Source organism: Solea solea, chromosome 20 (assembly GCF_958295425.1).
Source record: "Solea solea chromosome 20, fSolSol10.1, whole genome shotgun sequence".
NCBI classification, from domain to species: Eukaryota; Metazoa; Chordata; class Actinopteri; order Pleuronectiformes; family Soleidae; genus Solea; species Solea solea.
Genome location: NC_081153.1, coordinates 4,819,877 through 4,840,952, shown reverse-complemented (window position 1 = coordinate 4,840,952; position 21,076 = coordinate 4,819,877). Strand labels below are relative to the sequence as shown.

Sequence of the window (21,076 nt, the reverse complement as noted above, 5' to 3'; positions counted from 1 at the left end):
TGTTGCTTTCTTGGTGATCTCATCCTTCAGGAAACCTGCATTAGCGCTCGTGTGTTCTAAAATTTCATTTCGGAGAAATGACACACACGGGTTTACATAGAGGCACCGTCGTACTACATTTCATTTTACAGTTTGATTGTGAAGAGATGAAGAGATAAAAAAACACAGTTAAAGTCAGGCAGCATCGTCGTTCCATCTTCAACACAAGTACCAAAGAATCTTTAATGCAGCAGAACAAATCTTGTACTTGTTTCTCTCACATTTGTTGTTTCTGCTCCAGGTTTTTAAGATATCACTGTGACTGGACGTGAATACGACACAAGGAGACGGATTTCTCAAAACCATGAGAGACATACTCAGTTTATTACTGCTGCACCCTCTCTCTGTTCAGTTAGATTAAAGCTGCAGCAAGCAGAACTTCTACTACAGTGTAATGCTGCGTTTCCACTATATGGTCCCGGCGCGACTCGCCTCGTCATGTCACGGCACAGTTGTTTTGCTTTTCCATTAGTGATAGAACCTGGTACGTAGCACTTATTTTAGTACCGGCTCTGGCAAGGTTCCAAGCGAGCTGAGCCGATACTAAAATGTGATGTCGTCAGACTGCCGCGCAATGACTGGTCAGAGAGAGTCATCACAGGAAGAGTCATAAGTGCGACGTCCGACACAAGAATCAAACCAAACAATGCCGAACTGTAGATCAGTTTAAAAAAAGGAAAGTCTAAAAATCTCAATATATAACACTATTTTGTAGTAGAAAACCAACCAAACTGAGTCGAGCCGTGGCGAGGCGAGGCGAGGCGATGCGATACTATGTAGTGGAAAAGTGGCATAAGATGGCACTAGTGAAGATGACAACCTTTAATTGATGTCCTCCTTCAGAGGTCCCAAACTCACGGCTTGGGGGCCACATGCAGACCCGCAATTAATATCATGTGGCCCCACTTCATATTATATAGTTGTTTCTATTAGCTTTTTTTTTTTAAAATACATAAGTTTATATTGTGAACTATGTATTGTTTCATATCAAAACAAACACTTTTTTATGTGAAATCATCATAAATATTAGGTTTTTTGATGTCTTTTGCTCAAAAAGTTAAATTTTTTTCACTTACTGACCAAACTAGACACTCATGGTGGTCATATGAGTTTGAGACCCCTGTCCTAAATATACAAATATTTTAATGACCAAGCATTAAGAGATTGGACCATAGATGAGATGCTGACACATGACAGTGAGTAAATGTGGCAGAACTAAATCATTGTAAGATTCTGCAACAAGGGTTTGTTTTGAAAATAAAGTTCCTTCACCGAGTCCCACGAGCCAAGGATGAAGTAGATGAGCTCACCACCATGATGTATGTGTGTGTCCATCATCCAAATCATACAGTAGCCTGACAAAGCCTCCTCTCCGCCTTCATCCTGCCGAAACTTTGCCCCTAAGACCTGAGGTGTCCTTTTACACGCAGTTCCCAGGACTCTGTGACAATGACTTTACTCCAGCTGTCCTTGTCTCTCCTTTGATACCGCTGAAAATAAATCCACTCCAGAACTGTCCAATAAAGGCTCATGTCGTTATTGTTGCGCCGAGGTGTGGAGTGTTTCTTCTCTGTTGGCTCTCAAAATGATCTCCAGTTACCCCAAAAAGCTAGTGTTTGTGACATCCCATCATCGAGGTGGAGGTATGGATCAGGGGGCAAAAAAACTGAAAACCTGGGGGGCTTGTAGGAACACAATCAAAGTTACTTGATCCCACAGAGCATTTGCTAATTTTTACATCTCAGGAACCGGAAATTTGAGATCGATCTTTTATGCTCCGCTGCCGTCCAGAGCGAGTGAGACACACAGATGAGGAGAGACGAGATAATGGGCTGGAAACAGGAGGACGGGGGCTTGAGTTGTGAGTCAGTGTGACAGCAGCCATGCTTGCTTGCCGCTTGTGCCTCTCAGCGCACGGTGACAGGGGTCAGCGCCGTGGCCCCCATGGGAACAGAGCTGTGGAAATGGAGAACAATGCAGTCAGGAAGACGGAGCTCTATAGAAACTGGATGCGTCGCCGAAGGACGTTCACTGTGTGTGAGAAAATGAGGCTGACGAGAAGCATCTCAACATCTGTCTTCCAGGTGTCACACTGCTACTCCTGCTAATCCTGCTAATCCTGATCCTGGGTACTGTTTTAGATGTTTCACCTGCTCCAACACACGTGATTCAGATGGTCATCAGCAAACACTGCAGAAGCCTGATAACGAGCCTTTTATTTGAATCAGGTGTGTTGGAGCAGGGAAACATGTAAAGCATGCAGAGCAGGGACCAGGATTGAGAACCTCTGCTCTACATGACCTCTTATGTTTCAACGAGATAAAGTCAAATTGTAATCAAGGGAAAGAAGAATGAACTTTTCAGTTTCATTATTAAAACATAAACTAGAAGTTTTAAATAGGAGTTGATAAAAATGGTATAAATATGATTTATACAGAAATCAAACAGTTGGTGTGAAAGGGTTTTTGGCAGAAAAAATATTTATCCAATATTAAACATCAGACATCAGTCTCAAAGTGAGATTTACTCCAGGGGTCTACAACCTGCGGCTCTAGAGCTTTATTATCAGCCCTTCTGCAGTGGCTCCTTGTAGCTTTGACTAAAAAACAAAAAAAGTGTTTTAATGTTTTGTGCATCACATCCAACGTCTAGGTCAAATGTGATAATGAAACCCGACAAAACAGAATTTGTCCATCTTTAGATCTACATATTTACTGTTTATGCTGGGCAGGTTTTCTCATGCATGAACTATGTAAAATCCAAATATTGCCTTATTTATTTCAAAGTGAGTTTATTAAAACTTTATGAAAGGTTGGCTACAAACAGCAGTGGCTCTTTTCATACTAAGGGTTGGAGACCCCTGCCCTAAACATAAGGAGGAGAAAGGGAGGACACAGGAAATGCTGCCACCTACTGTTGTAACTGGAGTAATTTTAGAAAAGGTAATAAGCTCTACAAGTCCTGACAATAACTGATCAGACATTTTAAAGTTAATAGTTAAAGAGTAAAGGTGAACTGACGGTTGACCAGCTCAACAACTACATGAAGAACCCATGGATCAACCTATTATTCTTTTAATTTATTTTATAAAACCACACCGAATGGTCATTTGATGGCACAATGTGGTACAATACAAATGTGGTTTTATTCAATTTTGGTTGTACATTTTTATATATAATGGGGACAATATTTTAAGCACAGAAACATTTATTTTCACCACCAGAAGAAGTCTTAAAAAAATGAAAAATATCCCAGTTTAGTAACTCAAGTCAACTTTATTTCTATAGTACATTTAAAAAACAACCACGTCTGACCACAGTGCTTTACAAGGTAAAAGGGACAACAAGAAACACAGTAAATCATGACAGAAAGTAAAATAGTAAAGTAGTAAAATCTCTCATGTCGAAGGGAAAGTCAGAGAGAAGGGACAGGTCTTTAAAAGCAATGTAAAAGTTTTTTTTTGGCACTTACTTCCAAGAGCAACTTCAAATTTGTTTGACCTCAGTGCCCCTAAACGCAGCAGCAATCTGGTCTAACATAGCCACATACAAAGAATGACAATAATCCAGCTGAGATGATACAAATCAAATCAAAAGATCTGTCTCTAAATAGTAAGGAGGGCAAAAGGCTTTCATTTTAATAAGGAAACTGAGGACTTGACGGCCAAAAGCGTCCACATCCAAATAACCAGGGTGTCCAAACACTATGACCTCTATTTTTATTGTAATTAATGTTAAGAAAGTTTAAAATCATCCTTGTTTTTATGTATATAATAAATGATATGTATGTAGTATCACTAACCTGAGTCGTCCTAGGAGATGCACACAGTTTCACAAACCTGAAATTCACATTTGCTTTCTTTGTCAACAGTGATTTAAAATCTTAAATGTATCGGTATCTATTTGTCTATTTGTCCTAGAACACAGATATGTTGAAAATGAGAAAAATTAAATGTTAGGAAATGTTCAATGCACTATAATTTAGCATTTTGCAGAATTCTTCTGTCTTCTTACTTCTTACTTCTTTTTTAAAATTGACTTCACAATAGCACCACACATTCCGCTCTACACAACTGTCACTACACCAACAACGGAACATTTTCTCTTCTTCTTCGTCTTCTGTTTCTTAATTAAACTATGACCTGAACATCCTTTTTTCTCAAGCCAATATGAAAATCCATTTACAATGTTTTTTTTAAAGGAAAAGAATATGGGGGAAAAAAACACAATCTCAAAATCAAAAATTTGACACACAGGAAAGAGAATGTCGAGATGCCTCAGTTTAGAGACAACACAGTCTCTTCCCAGAAAAGTTAATAGCCTCTTTGTATCCACGTATCACTAACCAGGCTTATTACTCATACTGTTGTTTTTGCAAGTTACCAAGAACAGCTTTAGTTTTCCTGCTGACGCACTGGTTTCTCCTCAGCCAGGATTTAAACTTTATATTATTATTATTTTTGTGAAGATTCACAGACTCAGAATTGTTCACACACACTGATACTTGTGCAGTCCTCTCGGCTCAGTCTCGGGTGAAGGACTGACCCTCAGTGGAGGTGGAGGGACAGGCGAGCATCTCTGCAGGACAACCTCCCGCAGCCGCGGCCACCTTCTCCTCCGCCCGCAGAACCAGCTCCTGCAGAAAGTTGGCCGTCTCCATCACCAGGTCGCTTTCGTCATCTGCCGCGAAGTAAAGAGACACGGTGATTATGCAACGCGACAAAACAAACAAAAGTTTTGTAACTGTAAAATATTCAGCAAAATTCTCTGCACTGAGGAACCAACCACACACTCACACATAAAAGAGAGTGTACACACTTTATTGGGGACCAAAGCAAGTGAACATCACTGTTTGTACATAATATGAATGTAATAAACCAAACTGCTCAATAAATATCTAGAGATGTTGGTTTGCCGTTTGAAAACATACAGTACAAAAACATAGATTTGGTTTAGCTACAATCAGTTTGAGATATTTGAATTGGTTTGATTGGAATGTTAAGCACTTTGTAACATTGTTTAGAGAAGTGCTATACGAATAAAGCTTATTTTGAGGCTCTAAATAATGGTGAAAATGGACAGAAATAGGTGGATTCAATTTACAAAATAAGGGTAATACATGAAAAAGTGATGCAAAATGGCTCAGTAGCGCACTCAAAGGTGAAACAAAACTTGGTGGAAACATGGCACAGCCCAAGACAAACGATAAAGTCCATTGGAACCACGGGCTCAACTCAACAGGAAGTCGACCGTTTTGAATTTGACGTCCATCTTTGGTGATTTGCACGGAACACACTAAAACCTGGCTTGGTCCAATAAGACTTACACATAACAGAGTTGGGGGAAGGATCCACAAACAAAAAAAGCTTAGTACCTTTGAGTTCTTTCAATCTTGGAGTGTCCTTGTCCAGGTCTGCGTCCTGTTCTCGCAGAGACCTGCACATCTTTTTGTGGGTGAACCAGTGAAGCTTTTGGCAGTTCAGGCTGCAGTAAGTGACCTTGGGAAGAGTTCAGAGAGAACCATGATCAAGACACAGCTCAACGTGGAGGCTCGTGGCAGAGATAAGGGCTACAGGACAACGTGACTGGGACTTACTGCTTTACAAAGGGAGCACCTCTTGTCCGCTCCCCTCTCACCACATGTGACACAATAGTCAGCATCTACAAACGCCATCTGACCTGTGAGGGCCTGGGTCAGCACTGAGTATGCCGTTGGGTTGTTGCCCTAGAAACAAGACACAGTGGTTTATTTGAAGTTATATCGACTCAAGAAAAACAATTACTCAGTAACAGGGATGCAGGGTATTGGACTTATTGCGGATCTTTTGGGATTGGTTGGCTTTGGCCAACGGCCGATACCAATATTTTGCTTACTCATGTAAGAGCAGATGTAGATATATTTGGAGATGAAGTCATGGAGGTAGAAGCCTATTCAGCCTCCTGCTTTAGCCATATCTGCCAGAGATTGAGATGCAGTCTGGAAAGGACGTTGTCTCTCACTTTCAAGAGGCGCAAACAAACGGGCGTAGATGAAAATGTCTCTGAGCGCAAACTGGACAGACCTACAACCAACCAGATCTTGCCAGATCTAATGATCTGGATGACGTATGCAGAGCGACGGACAAAATGTGTGGAAGCAACAGCCAAATCGAAAGACAGCTGCTCTTCTGTGGCCGCTATGTAGGATAGTATACATTCGTCAAGTCGGGGGTTTGTGATTGGTTCCTTTTTTGTGGAGACTGAAGTTGTCCAAAATGTCCCTGCCAGACAGTTCATTCATTATAAAAATTCACATACTGTATTTTTGTTTCAAACTCTTGATTCAACTGAACTACTGGTTTTCCTTCTTTTCAAGAACTCTACTCCCTAACCCTACTGAGCCAATGACACTTGGGAGAGAACTACGACCTGGTGGAATGAGAATCTACACCGACATCTTCACTTACAATCTCTACCGGTGTAATGCTCCTCACCAGCTGCTGAAGGAGAGTGGCCTCGCAGTAAGGAAACTTCTTGATACAGTCCCGAATGAACTTCTCCTGGTACTGTGGGAAGCCGTCGCTCTCTCTGCCTCTCAACAGACTGGGACATTAAAGCAGGACGAGGACAACATGAAGAATAGATTTACACAGTGGATTGTCACTGAGGCTATGTCTATGATTACATGTATTTACTTCTTCTTCTTCTTCTAGATAATCCAGATTATGGGTAACCACAGCATAGTGTTGAATTTGTTTTAGATTTGACTCAAATCTTTCCATTTATCCAGACATGAAACTCAAACCAAGGGTATGAGGGGCCGTTTGTAAAGTGGCTCAAGCTGAAAATAACATCAACATTCTAAATGTTAAATATAAATATTACATTTAAATATAAAGATTTATTTAGATTTAACATTTAGATTTAAATTTCATAGTTAGGTGTAATATTTAATATATGGATAAGTTAACAAATATTGGTCTAAATGTGGAAAAACACTTTTTTAAACATAGTTTGAAGCTGGAAGTGGCAAAATGTTGATATTATTTACAACTCATACTATAATTCCATTTTGGACCCTCCATAGGTTTTGCTTTGTTTTGTCAAATTCAGGTTCCCAAGAGGTTTCTGCTCTAAATTTGGTGGCACTTGGACCTTTGCGGTTATATAGATAGATAGTATAGGTCAACACAAGTAAAACCTTCACTTATATGATTATAATTGAAGGTTCTTCTCACACTGGACACCCCCTTCCATAGGTTTGCAAAGCCTACATGAGTTAAAACACTGTCTGACGTCACTGTTTAATCCTCACCTCTTGACAAGTGCGTCAAGCTTGTCGTCCCGTTTCTGTAGAAACGCCAGGCACTTCTGCAGAACACAGCTGATGTAGTGCATCTTCATGGCCAGCACCTCGTTCATGTCCTGCTGCTTCACGCACTGCTCACACAGCAGGTTCATGACCTGGTAGCACTTCTCCAGAGCGGCCATGTCCACCAGCACGGGGTTCTCCTTCACCAGCATGACTATCTGACAGAGTGGAGAGCTGCTTAGACAGAATGTATGCAGGCAGAAGGTTTCTGAGGTTCTTTCTGAGGCTCTACGCACCTGCGCTCCACCGGGGCCTTCCTGTATGAGTTACACATTCTCCTGAAATAGTTTCACCTTTTTTTGACAAGCCTCACCTTGACCGGGTTGAGGTTGGCGGTCATGATGATCTTGTGCAGTGGTTCTGCCAGTACTGGCGGCAGCAGGGGCTCCTTCTCCTGCCCCTGTGGCTTGGTGTAAAACTCCAGTCGAGACCGAGGGAAGAAGTTGTTGATCACTGTCACGCAGTCGTGCTGGCCTAGAAACAGAACACACAGGTGTCACTACTGTTTACAAGATACAAAGACAAAGACACTCCCTCATGTGTTTCCCCAATCGCCCCGGTTCTTTGTCAGGATTTTGGCACTAAAATCTAAAAGCAGCCTGTAGTTTGACCGCAGAACTCAGGATGGAGCGTGAAGAAGAAGAAGTTCCAAGATGTCAGCTGGTGCCAAAGGACCAAAATAACATTTTTAAAATCAATCCTAAAATGTGATGTGAAGGCCACTGTAGTTCCTTTATGTGCATGGGAAAGGAAAAGTGCGAGTGGAGGAGTCCTTCCCATTCTCATCATTAGTAACACAACTGTCAGTACAGTCATTATCTCACCCACAAACGCTGCCATCTGAGCTGCGGTGCGACCCACGGAATTCACTGCGTCTGTCTCTGCTCCTGCTTCCAGCATCATAGAGGTGATGGTAGTTTTCCCTGGAGGAGGATGCAGTTTATTACAGTATTACATTATATTATACCAAAGCTTGTTTTCAACTAAAACTGACACACACACACACACAGTTGTACCTGACAGGCCAGCGAACATGAGAGCAGTGTATCCATACTCGTGCTGGTTACAGTTCACGTCGGCGCCGTGCTGCAGCAGCAAACGACACATGTCCTCTTTGCCCTTGTACGCTGCATGCATCAGTGCAGTCATGCCGTACTTCAGGGAAATAAACCAGAGCACAACAACAGGAGTAGGTAGTAGGTATTTTCTTAACTTACTGTATAAGTAAAAACATGAAGGCTGCATTTACTCCACGGTGTAAGTGACCAAGGTTATAATAGTTTTGGATTTTTCATTAGTTGTTGTTTTTATTTAGTTTAGACTTTTTGTTTTTAAAATGAGTTAGTTTTTATTAGTTTTTAAGGGCAGGATTTTCTAGTTTTTATCTTTTGTAAATCCTATTTTAGTTAGTTTTTATTAGTTTCAGTGTTAATTTGAGTTTTTTAATATGGAGTATGAAGTCAAGTGCAAGATGCATAAAGGTCATAATAAGATTCACTTCGATTAACTTTCACAACGAATTAACAAGTTAAAAACGTTGTATTATGAATGAATGAAAAGGCTATCTCAAATACAACCGTTCTAAATTGCTGACAAAGAAAAAATAAATCCACTTCACATGAATCCAAAAGGATTATGTATAATATGAATTTACAAAGACGAAAACTAAGCACATTTTGGTTAGCTTAATAAACTCTAGTTTTTGGTTTTATTGCAGTTAATGAGAATGTTTGTTTTTCAATTTTAGTTTTCGTTATCTTGTCAGTTTTCGTTGACTATAATAACCTTGGTCTGTCAGACTAAACTCCGCTGACAACACAGGTCTCAAAGTGGGCGACACGACGGACAAAACACCAAACAACAACAACTGAAAGTTTACCAGGCTTTTCATAAACTTTTTGTCAGATTTTTTCTTTGGACAATTTGCATTTAAAGAGAACACTCTCCTAGGGTGATAACCTTCTCTGTTTAGATCTCTGATGTACCTGTCTGTCTACCTGTCTGTCTGTGTGTGTGTGCGGGCAGTGATGCAAAAAAGCTTGGTCACTGCACCTGATTGTGACAGGCTGGCACTCTGAAGGAGTTTGTGAGCTAATTGTAGTGGCGTGGACACTCTCACCAAACACTGTCAAGGGCTGCGGCAGCCTCTCAACAGTCATCTCCATATGTCTCCATAACAATTGTGGGCACATGTGTTACATATGTGACACGTTCTCCGTGATGTAACACTGAGCAGATAGGGCTGGGATGATGACGGTTGTGTCATTTTTACATAAACTAGTAAACTAGTAGGACATTCAGCATGGGCTTCCAGGTAAATGTAGGAGCGCACTCTTTAACCCTTAGTGCTTGCGTGGTGCAGTGTTTGCAACTCTTATATTGACTCTTATGTGTGTGTTTATAGGTCACTTCTTCAGGCTTTACAAAAATGCTTTTTTTTCGTCTTCTTATGTGTTTATTGAGTCAAAATAATGATTATTTATATAACGCATATGTATTTTAAAAATTGGGAGTAGCAATAATTGTCACAAAATAAGACAGTTTTTCTTCTATTTTATTTCCAAATTTCACAAATTCTTAAATTTAAAAAAAAAAATGTACACGTAGTTTGTTTGTGGGTAGGTTGTGCTGTGAAAAAAAAGGATATAAGATACTGTATATTGCACATTCTTATCACCTCTATATATATACGTTTTAACATAGTAAAAGTGTTCTAAGGGTTAAACTCTATTCAAATCTAAGTGTGTCTTCAATTTTAAGGTTTTCTGGGAGTTGTCAAAAAAAAGACCTGTACTGTTTTGCTGTTCCTTTGGATATGCCTATTTTATTTTTAACATAAAAACATTTAATTATTATTCCTCAAGGCTAATTCTTAATTCTCTTCAGACAGAAAATAACTACGAAGACAATTATTATAATAATAACTACACACTCCAACGTAACAAGTGAGCGTCTTCTATTTTGAATACCTCGTCCAAGCAGTTGACTCTGACTGCGTTGCTGGCCAGCAGCCGATCGACTTCCTTTACATCACCTGCAAAAACAAACGCACCACTGCAAAACTAGTAAAGACGGACAATTTTGGACTTTAGAGCAGCAAAAATAACTAAATTATTATAATTATAAACTTTTATTTAATACGTCCGCAGTTTCTGAGTCCAAAAAACTATGCAATTTGATTTTAAATATGAAGAAAAGGTTTCTCTCTCATCTCCTTTTATGATCTTATTGATTGCAGCAGTGTATAAAATAGATTTAAAGCACCTGACAAATTAAAATATTTTACAGCAAAGTTGACAAAGACGCATAAATCAACTTACCAGCATCAATAAGTTGTAGGATTTTCCTCTCAGATTCTGACAGATCTCCTTTCTGAGGCGCAGCCATTCTTCTTCTGCTGTGATGATGAGGAGGATGAATGTGACCACTTTGTTGTCTGTAGCTGCTCAGCTGTCCCCTCCCGTCCACAGGTGGTCTCACTTTCAAATGCTACACAAAACTACCACCACCTTATTACAACACAGTTCACATAACAGAGCCATTCTTGGAACATACCACTCTGCCAACCAGGCGGGGGGGTGATGGTGGTGAGTGGAAGGGACCCGTGAACAGATTTTCATGAAACGTTCAAAACTTAAAAACACAAAGTGAATATATTTTGCCAGGAACCATGGTCTGTCTTTATAAAACTGATTTCTTCCACCAGAACAATACACACAACACACGTCTTCATGTATGTGTTCTTCCAGTGATGCCATATATTCACAAATTTAAAATAAAAAAAAGTGTCCTTTTCGGATTAAAATAAAGGTTTGTTCTCAAAATGAAATCATGAACATGTTCACAAAAAAAAAAAATCCAGTTCAGAAAAATTACGTGTAATAATTATTTTTAGTGGTTTAACAATGTCCCAGGAAGAATAGCTGCACAAACCTGTGTGCGTGGGTGTATGTGTGTGCGTGTGTGTGTTCTTGTTATCTCTTCAGGACTTTTTCTGTCATAAACACTGACCTTGTCAGGACCAGTAGACCTCATGGAGATCAGAACCTGGTCCTAATGAGGCAGACCTTTTCTGAAGAACTGCTAAGATTTGGTTAGCTTCAGGTTAGAGTTAGACATTTACTGGTTATAATTAATGTTAGGCTGTCCAAATTAATAGAAGACCATGCAAGTCCTTAAAATGATAGCTGTGTGAACCTGTGTGTGTGTGATTGTGTGTCCCATGTTGTGAGGACCTAAATGTGATTCCACACTCACATTATGGGGACTTGTCTTCTTTATGGGGACAAAAGCGAGTCCCCATATTAATTATATTTTAAAGTGAGGACATGTATGCTTAGGATGAGGTTTGGGTTAGGTTTTGTTGAAATGCAGCACTGGTTTATTTACTTTTTTATATAACCATTTTTTTCTATAATTATTATTTTTTGGTATGCAAACATAGCCTCATTGAGAATGAATTAGAGAAAAAAAAGAAAAGAAACGTAATGATAATATATGTATGTATATATATATGTATACATATATATGTACAGTATATACACACATATATATATATATATATATATATATATATATATATATATATATATATATATATCTGTATAAATATATATATTATCATAAGTGTGTGTGTGTGTGTGTGTGTGTGTGTGTGCGTGTGTGTTAGTTTGTGTATGTGTGCTGACCCAGCTCCAGACAACAGGGATTGATGCTGTGGATTACAAACTGTTATAATCCATGACCCAGTCAGTTGAACTGCGACCTGTCTGCCTTCACAGGGTTCAGTGAAAGTTTCTTCAGACTCTTCTCTAAGTGTTTGTATTGAGCCTGTTTTTCTACATGATGTATGCACTCACTCACTCACTCACACCGCATGCATTCATACACATAAATGAGTGAGTGAATTGAGATTGAGTTAGGTACACTGAGTAATATGACACGTATGTCCTGTGCCTGAGAGTATGAGGCAGGTTTACACTGACATGCAGGGATGAGCCCACTATATATAGAGCAGAGCACAAGGTTAGTAAACAGAAGGACAGAACACTCAACACAGTCCAACTCACTTCCAGGGAGCACAAGAACCTCACCACTGGTAAGGATTCACTCAACCTTCAAGTCATTTTCAGTTAGATATCAACTGATCACAGTAATTAATCTACTATTCCTTGTGTTTGCTTTACAAATTCAGTCACTCTAACAATAGCACTTAATTCTTAAGCTAATAATTGTAAAGCTTCCTCAGGCTAGAGGTTTACAGGTGCACAGGTGTCCCTGTCCCCTGTGTGTTTTTGTCCTTTTCTCATCACATGGATTAGACCTGGAGGAAATTTGATGTTGAACAACTCGAGATGGCTCAATTCCACTTCTTCATGTTTGAAAACTGAGAGTCTACTCGTACCGATATTGGCCTGATTCATTATTGTTTTTATCTTTTAAGACATTTGTGTGGATGCATGTCCAACTAGCAATAACTATAACAACCTTTCTGCGCCGAAAAGAATTAATCAGCTAATAACATTAATTTTTATTGTCACCTTTATTGACATTGACATGATTATAGTACATTTTTATTTTTCCTAATGATCTCTGTCATTAGTGAAGTTACTAAGCCATCAAGTAACTGCACGGCCTCTCACCAACATTAAATCACTGGAGAAAACTGTCACAATTTACTATTTTATGCACTATCTCTCAACTCTGTAAAAACACTCACTGTGTTTGCGCGAATCCTCTAATTCCTAATAATTGTGTGCCACTGCCTATATTTCATATTCCTTTTATATTAAATATTAGATCAATCTGATCCAATCCAATCAAATCAATAAAATATATTGGTAGATTTTGATCTAATATATGTTTTATTGCAGGCTTTCATCACAGTCAGGGTTAAGCTCATGCTAAAAGCATTTTTAGACTCAATGCCACTCTCACTTAACATGACATACTCACGTGACACGAGAGTGACACGACTGTGACCTTTTGTGTCACGAAAAGTCAACGTTATGTTTGTTGCTATGGTGGTGCAGCAACTGTATATTACAGTGTGTCTTTCAGGACTTGTATGAATACCGGTAAGCAGCAGAAGCCAGTGCTCACAGGCCAGAGGTTTAAGACCCGTAAAAGGGGTGAGTACCAAACACAGCATTCTGGTGCTGTGTTTGTATGTTTTATGCGACTTAAATTTAGGTTATAATGAGTTATTGCTGTACTATTTTTTTATTATTTGCACCTATATATTATTCTTTATCAAAACAAACACTTTTATTTTGAAACTCTGTCAAATATGTTCACATATCATATCATTTTTGCATTAATCAGGATGAAATATCATGATATAAATTTTAAGATCATGTATGGAATATTTGAGTTTGAGACCCCTGTTTTATACATTTTCAAATATCAAATATGTGTTAACAGGCTATTCTTTCTGTTGTGTTTTGTTTGTTTTTACATAAAACGCACATTGTCAGTGCTTACATCCATCCTACAAGGTGTAACTTAAAGTTTTTCACAACAAGCACAATTACGGTAATTTAGTACAAAAACAACCGCCATTCAAATAATCTTAAAACAAAAGCAGTGAGATAGGAAGTTTGCCAGAATAAAATTAATAAAAATGATGATTGTCAGTGAGGACACAAACACAGTTGCAAAAATGAACAGAACTAACGAATGAAAAGAGCAACCGAACAGAGAGAAATGTGACGGGACACCAACTAAATGAAACAGCGTAGACACTGAGGAGCATGGAGACTAAATACACTTGGGGATAATCAGACACAGGTGAGACACGTTGGGGTGTGGCAGACAATCAGAGAACCCAGGAAATGAAATGAGGACACTCTAGGAAAAGAAGTACAAAATAAAACAGGAAAACAGAATCAGAGCTAAAAAAAACAGAACAACAAAAAGTCCAAAACAGAATAAAGCTGGATAATCCAGGGGTCGTGACAAAGATTGAATTAATACATAATTAGAAGTCTAAGTAACTTGGATTAGTTTCCATTGTTCTGTGTTGGACAAAGGTCTAAATATACTCGTGGTGATTATAACGCACACAGCACATGGTTGTATAACAAATCTGACACATACTGTTAATAAGAGAGTTTAAAATGAATGAAAACAATAATGTAAAGTTTCTGTTTTTAAGTTTTCCACTGATCATGTGATCCTGTGTCCTAGATGAGAAGGAGAAGTTTGAGCCGGCAGTGTTTCGAGACTCGATTGTTGCAGGGCTTAATGAGGCCGGCGGAGACCTGGATGCTGTCGCCAAGTTTCTAGATACGACAGGGTCGCGACTGGACTACAGGCGCTATGCTGAAACTCTGTTTGACATCCTCATCGCAGGGAGCATGCTCGGTGAGTTAATGTACCTGTCTGCATTGACGCTCACTGAAAACGTCACAAATTCAAGAAGAGATGTTTGGGGCGAGTAAAAAGTTTGAAACTAATGCAGAAGTGCTTGAAACCTGCCTTCTGCTGAATGACCATTAGGTGGAGACACCACTGTTTATAATCTGTTTATAATAACAAACAATAAAGTCCAACCTTAAAATGTCCTGTTTGTTTAACTTGTTCTCGTCATCAGCTCCTGGAGGGACACGAATTGATGAAGGTGACAAGACCAAGGTGACGGCGTACTGTGTGTTCACCACAGAGGAAAGCCATGTCGCTCTTCAACGATATGCTCAGGTGAGTTTGCCAATCAGCAGGGGGTTCTGTTCAAATCAAATATTCAGCTTTGTCTACTTTGTGATCACAGGTTTTCAATAAGCTCATCAGACGATACAAGTATTTGGAGAAGGCCTTTGAGGAGGAAATCAAAAAGGTAATGCCTTCAGTTTAATGTGGGTCACTGAAAAGCAACAACAAAAGTTAGGATTCTTTACAAGACTGTGGCAAATGATGCAAATGAGACAAATGGTTTTCCAAAGATTACAAAGATAAGACAAAGATAAGACATCAAAGATTTAACCAATGTCTATTAAGCTGTAGAAAATGTGCAAGAATGTCTTTTGAGCCACAAAACTCAACCAACAAGCCAAAGTCAAGACAAACAAATGAAGACAAAGAAGTGGGTGTGGTTAAACCGATGTTCTCAGCTATACAACTAGAACATGTGCTCAACAACAACAAATTGTGGTGCTCGAGAATTGCATTGCAAGTATGACGTGTGTTATTTCTGTTGACTGTAAATAATGTATTTCTTTATATTTAAATTTGTTTAGTGTGTGTGTGTGTTCATGCCCGTCGTATCATGAAGCGTCACTGTGTGCCGTCTGTTGTCGCGCAGCTGCTGCTCTTCCTGAAAGGCTTCAGTGAGTCGGAGCAGACAAAGCTGGCCGTCCTGACCGGTATTCTGCTGGCCAACAACGCGCTCCCGCCGCCCATCATCACCAGTCTCTTCAGTGAAAATGTGGTCAAAGAAGGTACACAAGAGGCCGCAACCTTTGCTGTCGAAGACGTTATTAGAGGACTGGATTTTACGGATTTTACTGGGTGCACCCTATAACTCTAGATTGTTAGGGCTTACGATCTCTGTCTTTTCAGTATGAGCAGTAGAGGAAACCAGGTGCATATACTGTGAATTTGGTCAATATCGCTCCTTGCAATAAAGAGTTATAGGGTGCAGTAGTGTTGTGGTCAAGACCAAGTGGAGACCAAGACCACAGTGTATCGAGACCAAGACAAGACAAGACCTAGACTTTGAGGGGTCGAGACCGAGACAAGACCAAGACCGAGGCAGTAAAAGTTGGACGTGGTCCCAGCCGTCTCCGTTAGTGTTGCTTTGCAGAATTTACACGTTGCGCTGTGTTTTCTTTTGGAGGTATTTATGCACAAAAAGTCTTTGTGGTTCAGGTAACCACATTTTATTATAGATGAGTTGGCTGACATCTTCTCACGGCCTCTTCTCCTGTCACTCACATGCACTTTTGTGGGGGGCATGTGAAAGGGGGCGGGAGGAGTGACAGCCGTTAACGGTGACAAAAATTTCAAATGATAAATCAGTCAAGTTATTGGTTTGTACCCGAAGCAATATATTGATATCCCCACAGTTGTGGTCTTGACCGGTCTTAAAATAAAAGTTGAGTCCGCTTTGTCCCAGACCGAGACAAGTGGTCTCGAGACCAAGACCGATCTCGAGTGCTACAACACTATCTACAAGTAGTAAAATCCAGATCATTTTGGTTTTATTTGACCAGATTGTTTTCACAATGATCACTACATCAAACAAAAAAGAATCCTGCTCAAAGACAAACAAATGGCACTGGACAATTTGACAACAGTTAACTTGGAGACAAACTGACAAAAGGCAAGACCAATGGACATAGTGGAAGTAAACAAACTGGCCTTGAGCACTCGGAGCAAGGGAGACTTAAAACACAAGCAGGTGGAAATGAACAAGACTCAGGTAATTAGGGGACCAGGACACACCTTGATGGACAGATACACAAGGGAGGGAAAAGGTAAGTAGACCAGGGACTAACAGAAATCATCAAGAAACTTTCTTCTGTTCCGGTGCCGACAAACTCAACACTTCTGCATCTTTACAGATTTATACCAGTTTAAAATAAATAAATATATCCTTTTTTGTTGTGTTTTGTTTTGCTTGGACATTACTCAGGGATCTCTGCATCGTTTGCTGTGAAGATGTTCAAAGCATGGATAGCAGAGAAAGATGCCAATTCTGTGACCTCGTCACTGAGGAAGGCAAATCTGAATAAAAGACTCCTGGTAAGAAAAACAAGATAGGCTCTCCACCAGTGTTGCCAGATGTACGATAAAAAAAGGCCAAATGTACGATAACTTGGCCATTTGACTCGTGGCTAGGTATTCACAGTGTTTTAGTAATTACTCAGAATTCACCAGTTATAAAATCATCATGAAATACTTTTTTATGCTTGAGATTACAGTTGTCTGACGTTTTTCATAGATTACACTCTAAACTAAGACTTTATAGTCAAATTATTTCAAGGGAAATACATGAGGGGGTCCCTGGAAAGTTAAGTTTTTATCTTGCCTGGGAAAAATAAATGAGAACCTTTGTTCTAGAATGACAGGACTGCAGGGCAAAGGAGAGTTTCCATGGCTATTGTGTTCACCTGTCAACACTTATGTGCGGTGTTTCTAAATATGGGTCTGGCTGCACAACACGATGTTCAGTCAGCAGAATGAGGCGCCTATCAAACATCTCCATGCTACACGTGTGACTTCACCATACACTATATAATTTGGCCATTTCCAAAGCAATTGATTTTACTTTGTTCGTTATTGTTGTTATTTTTCACCCGTGTTGACTCCAGGAGCTGTTTCCCGCCAATAAGCAGAATGTGGAGCATTTCTCCAAGTACTTCAACGACGCCGGGCTCAAGGAGCTATCAGACTTCCTGCATGTGCAACAGAGCCTGGGAACACGTAAAGAGCTGCAGAGAGAACTGCAGGAACGCCTGTCCCAGCAGTGTCCTATCAAAGAGGTAGACCTTGTGGGGGGGGGGGGCATTTTGTCTGGTCCTCACAACTTTGAAGGGCTTTTTGAGGATTAAAACTTGACAGGTTTTAGGGTTAGTGTTAGTATTAAGTTTAGGTTAGGGTAAGGGTTAGGGTTGGGCACTTAGTTGTGATGGGTAAGGTTTGGGTAAGGGCTAAAGGCCCTGGTGTACTCCCACACACACCCTAACCCTAACCCAAAGAGATTTTGGAAGTGTGTGCACAGAGAGCTTTGGGTACACATGGACATTTTGACAACAGAAGAAGTAGTTGTCAAGGACAGCCATACGAGCCTCAAACTGGTGACCCTCGAACTGGCTGACACCCCAGCCGACTCCCCTGCCAACGGGCCTCAGCTGTGAGCCGCTTGAACCCCACATGCCTGAGGGAGCTGTAGCATTGTTCTCTTCTTCTTTGGTAGGGTAGGAATGTGTCCTATTCCCTGCTTCCAGACTTGTACCACCACCTGATGGTGGGGTGGGATACCACAGGACCCTGACACACAAGTATATTAGGGTCTGTGATATGCAAAGTATACCATGGGCTTTAGGGTAAGGGGTTAGGGTTAGGCACTTAGTTGAGATGGGTATGGTTTGGGTAAGGGCGGCTAAGGGAATGCATTATGTCTATGATGTGTTCTCACTAAGATACAGAAACAAAGTTTGCGTGTGTTTCAGATAGTGCTATATGTGAAGGAGGAAATGAAGAGGAACCAGCTGCAGGAGCATGCTGTGATTGGCTTGTTGTGGACGTGCCTCATGAACGCCGTGGAGTGGAACAAAAAGGAGGAGTTGGTCACAGAACAGGCACTCAAACACCTCAAAGTAGGTCACCCACTACCCACTACACCACTACCGCCACTCACAGTGGGCCTTTTGCCAAAGCAGCCATTTTGGTTTGTTGTTCACAGTATTGAAATCACTAGTGTAAATAATCAAACGAGTGATATATTAGTATAAGCATCTCTTTCCCTCTCTCTGTCAGCACTATGCTCCTCTGCTGGCCGTGTTCAGCACTCAGGGTCAGTCTGAGCTGGTGTTGCTACTGAAGATCCAGGACTTCTGCTACGACAACATCCAGTTCATGAAGTCCTTCTGTAAGATCGTGGTGCTCTTCTACAAAGGTCAGCGTCTCACACTCATTTTCATCATCTACAATACTTCAATTCAGTTTTCCATTTCATGTCATCTCGATTGTCATTTGTTACCTTTTTACCCTGCCACATTTGTTTATTTTATCTTGAATATTAACAGGAAAAAGAGGAAAAGGCTAAGTCAAATCAATATATATGATAATAACAGTAATCTCTAACTATATAACTAACAATAACCAAAACAATTTTGTATAATAATAGCAATACAAATGTTTAGTGTCTAAAGAAAAGTACACCTTTCTCACACAAATTACAACTTTTGAGGCTTTATCACACACATTTAATTGAGAACTGGTTCTTCGGACCACATAGGAATTTCAAATATAAAACTGGAGGAAAAAATATATTAAAATTTCTGCTAAAAGAGGTCTTTATTTGTTTATGTATATCTTTTATATTTATTATTTCAAGATCTTTCTGTAAACTGTCAGTTTCCAAGTTATAAATAGTGTTTTAGCCTTGAATATATACATGTACATGTATAAATATATACATGTTTTTAATGCTCATGTATATTTATCTCATTCCCCTTGTGTTTCTGATGCCCAGTAAAATTTCAAGATGGTTCAAGTGGCTTTATTGTTTATTGTCTTTGCTGTCAATGAATTACAGTTTTAATTTAATTTATTATTTAATTCAGCTGACGTCCTGAGTGAGGAGGCCATCTTGAAATGGTACAAAGACGGCCATGCTGCCAAAGGGAAGAGCGTCTTCTTAGAGCAGATGAAGAAGTTTGTTGAGTGGCTTCAGAACGCTGAAGAAGGCAAGAACATAATTACTTCCCCATTCTCATATAACACATTTGTGTTTTGTCAAAAACTGGAAACATTAAAGCAAGTACATAATAACTACAAAATGTTTCTTTAATGCACTAAGGTGAGATTTTAATTCAATATCTCCTTACCTTTATTAATTAAAGAAAACAATCTATACAAATTATTTATTTAGATATTTAATTTAACACTTTTAATGTATTCTTATATCTTATATACTGACAGCATTTCTTACATTTCAGTTAAAGGGTTTTAAACATATAATTATTACATCCATTTCATTATATAACTCTGCCTACAAATTGATAGTAATGATCACAATAATTATAATTTCTTCTCCAAATGAATATATACTGTACTGAGTGATGTGCACAAGTTGTAATTGTCAGTTTTACCAGCAGGTGGAGCAACTAATACTGTTTTCTTTTATTTTTGTCCACAGAATCAGACTCAGGGGAGGAGGTGGATTAAGGAGGAGCAGCAGAGTTTATTCTGTTATAATTAAAAAATATGAATTCTCTGAGTTAACATGTATTTATTTTTCTGTGTTTTTCAAACCCCTTAAACCAAAGTCAGTTGTCCATTCAAGCATTTTCACACCAGGGATCAATACAGTAATCCTGATTCTGATCCACTTCAGCACATATTCCATCTAAACAAACGTCCACCTGCATGACCTCTGCACTATATGTGCATGTTGTAGTGCACGTACATTTACAAACTCCAGTATTAACTATGAATAAACAGCTTTTATACTGTATGTGTTTATTACTCTTCTTTGTTCCCCCCTCTGTCCATTAAATATAAATAACGTGCGTTGGTGTTCTCTAAGGCAGTGGATAACAGCGCCACTTAATAAGTATGATTGAAACATGATATTAAATACTAATATAGATTTGATCTGGATCCTGCAGCCCTGGAGTCCGAGATAATGACTTACAGTGGTGTAAACAGACATTTCAGGGGTCAGGGGCTCAAGCAAAACAAAGGAACCACATCATAATTATTACTTAGATAACAATCATGTTATTTAAATATTTAAGTAGCAAATGTTGTAGTTACTTAAGCAGTTATGAGGCATTATCACACACACTCATCTCCTCCACTTCAATCACGATCTCAATCTCTGTGGTACTCCTGGTGTCATGTGTACCTAATAAAGTGGCAGGCTAGTATATATAAATAATTTACTTCAAGTTAGTATGAAAGATTATCCCAACACACAGCAGGAATAAAGTCATTACGTTAAAATGGCAAAAAAAGAACA

The 21,076-nt window shown here is 39.4% G+C and overlaps 2 protein-coding genes across 3 annotated transcripts; one reads left to right on the top strand and one right to left on the bottom strand.

The window, feature by feature from the left end:
- Positions 1-4,233: 4,233 nt before the first annotated feature.
- Positions 4,234-10,875, bottom strand: LOC131447491 (ankyrin repeat and MYND domain-containing protein 2-like). Of its 2 annotated transcripts, none has more exons than XM_058619306.1 (10): positions 10,710-10,875; positions 10,359-10,423; positions 8,406-8,544; positions 8,214-8,312; positions 7,703-7,863; positions 7,333-7,547; positions 6,485-6,620; positions 5,635-5,763; positions 5,413-5,536; positions 4,234-4,718 (listed from the first exon to the last, which is right to left on the bottom strand). In XM_058619306.1, exons 1-10 carry the CDS (start codon positions 10,774-10,776, stop codon positions 4,561-4,563), a joined length of 1,293 nt encoding a protein of 430 aa, XP_058475289.1. In that variant the 5' UTR covers positions 10,777-10,875; the 3' UTR covers positions 4,234-4,560. The 2 variants fall into 2 exon arrangements, with proteins under 2 accessions (XP_058475289.1, XP_058475290.1); XM_058619307.1 differs by having other exon boundaries at positions 6,512-6,620.
- A 1,515-nt stretch (positions 10,876-12,390) lies between these two features.
- bzw2 (basic leucine zipper and W2 domains 2) lies at positions 12,391-20,569 on the top strand. Its single transcript, XM_058618412.1, has 12 exons — positions 12,391-12,487; positions 13,450-13,520; positions 14,578-14,754; positions 14,984-15,087; positions 15,158-15,223; positions 15,689-15,824; positions 17,021-17,130; positions 17,700-17,870; positions 18,561-18,707; positions 18,868-19,006; positions 19,677-19,799; positions 20,252-20,569. Exons 2-12 carry the CDS (start codon positions 13,457-13,459, stop codon positions 20,278-20,280), a joined length of 1,266 nt encoding a protein of 421 aa, XP_058474395.1. The 5' UTR covers positions 12,391-12,487; positions 13,450-13,456; the 3' UTR covers positions 20,281-20,569.
- The last annotated feature ends 507 nt before the right edge of the window (positions 20,570-21,076 follow it).

What these genes read in the sequence shown, in the direction of transcription:
- LOC131447491 (XM_058619306.1), bottom strand. Translation starts at nt 10,776, where the DNA reads ATGGCTGCGCCTCAGAAAGGAGATCTGTCAGAATCTGAGAGGAAAATC. An exon ending in GAGTCAACTGCTTGGACGAG is followed by an intron (nt 8,545 to 10,358) that starts GTATTCAAAATA and finishes ATTTCCCTGAAG; the next exon opens with TACGGCATGACTGCACTGAT. An exon ending in GCATTACACCGGTAGAGATT is followed by an intron (nt 5,764 to 6,484) that starts GTAAGTGAAGAT and finishes TCTTGTTTCTAG; the next exon opens with GGCAACAACCCAACGGCATA.
- bzw2 (XM_058618412.1), top strand. Translation starts at nt 13,457, where the DNA reads ATGAATACCGGTAAGCAGCAGAAGCCAGTGCTCACAGGCCAGAGGTTT. An exon ending in CATCGCAGGGAGCATGCTCG is followed by an intron (nt 14,755 to 14,983) that starts GTGAGTTAATGT and finishes TCTCGTCATCAG; the next exon opens with CTCCTGGAGGGACACGAATT. An exon ending in CGTGGTGCTCTTCTACAAAG is followed by an intron (nt 19,007 to 19,676) that starts GTCAGCGTCTCA and finishes TATTTAATTCAG; the next exon opens with CTGACGTCCTGAGTGAGGAG.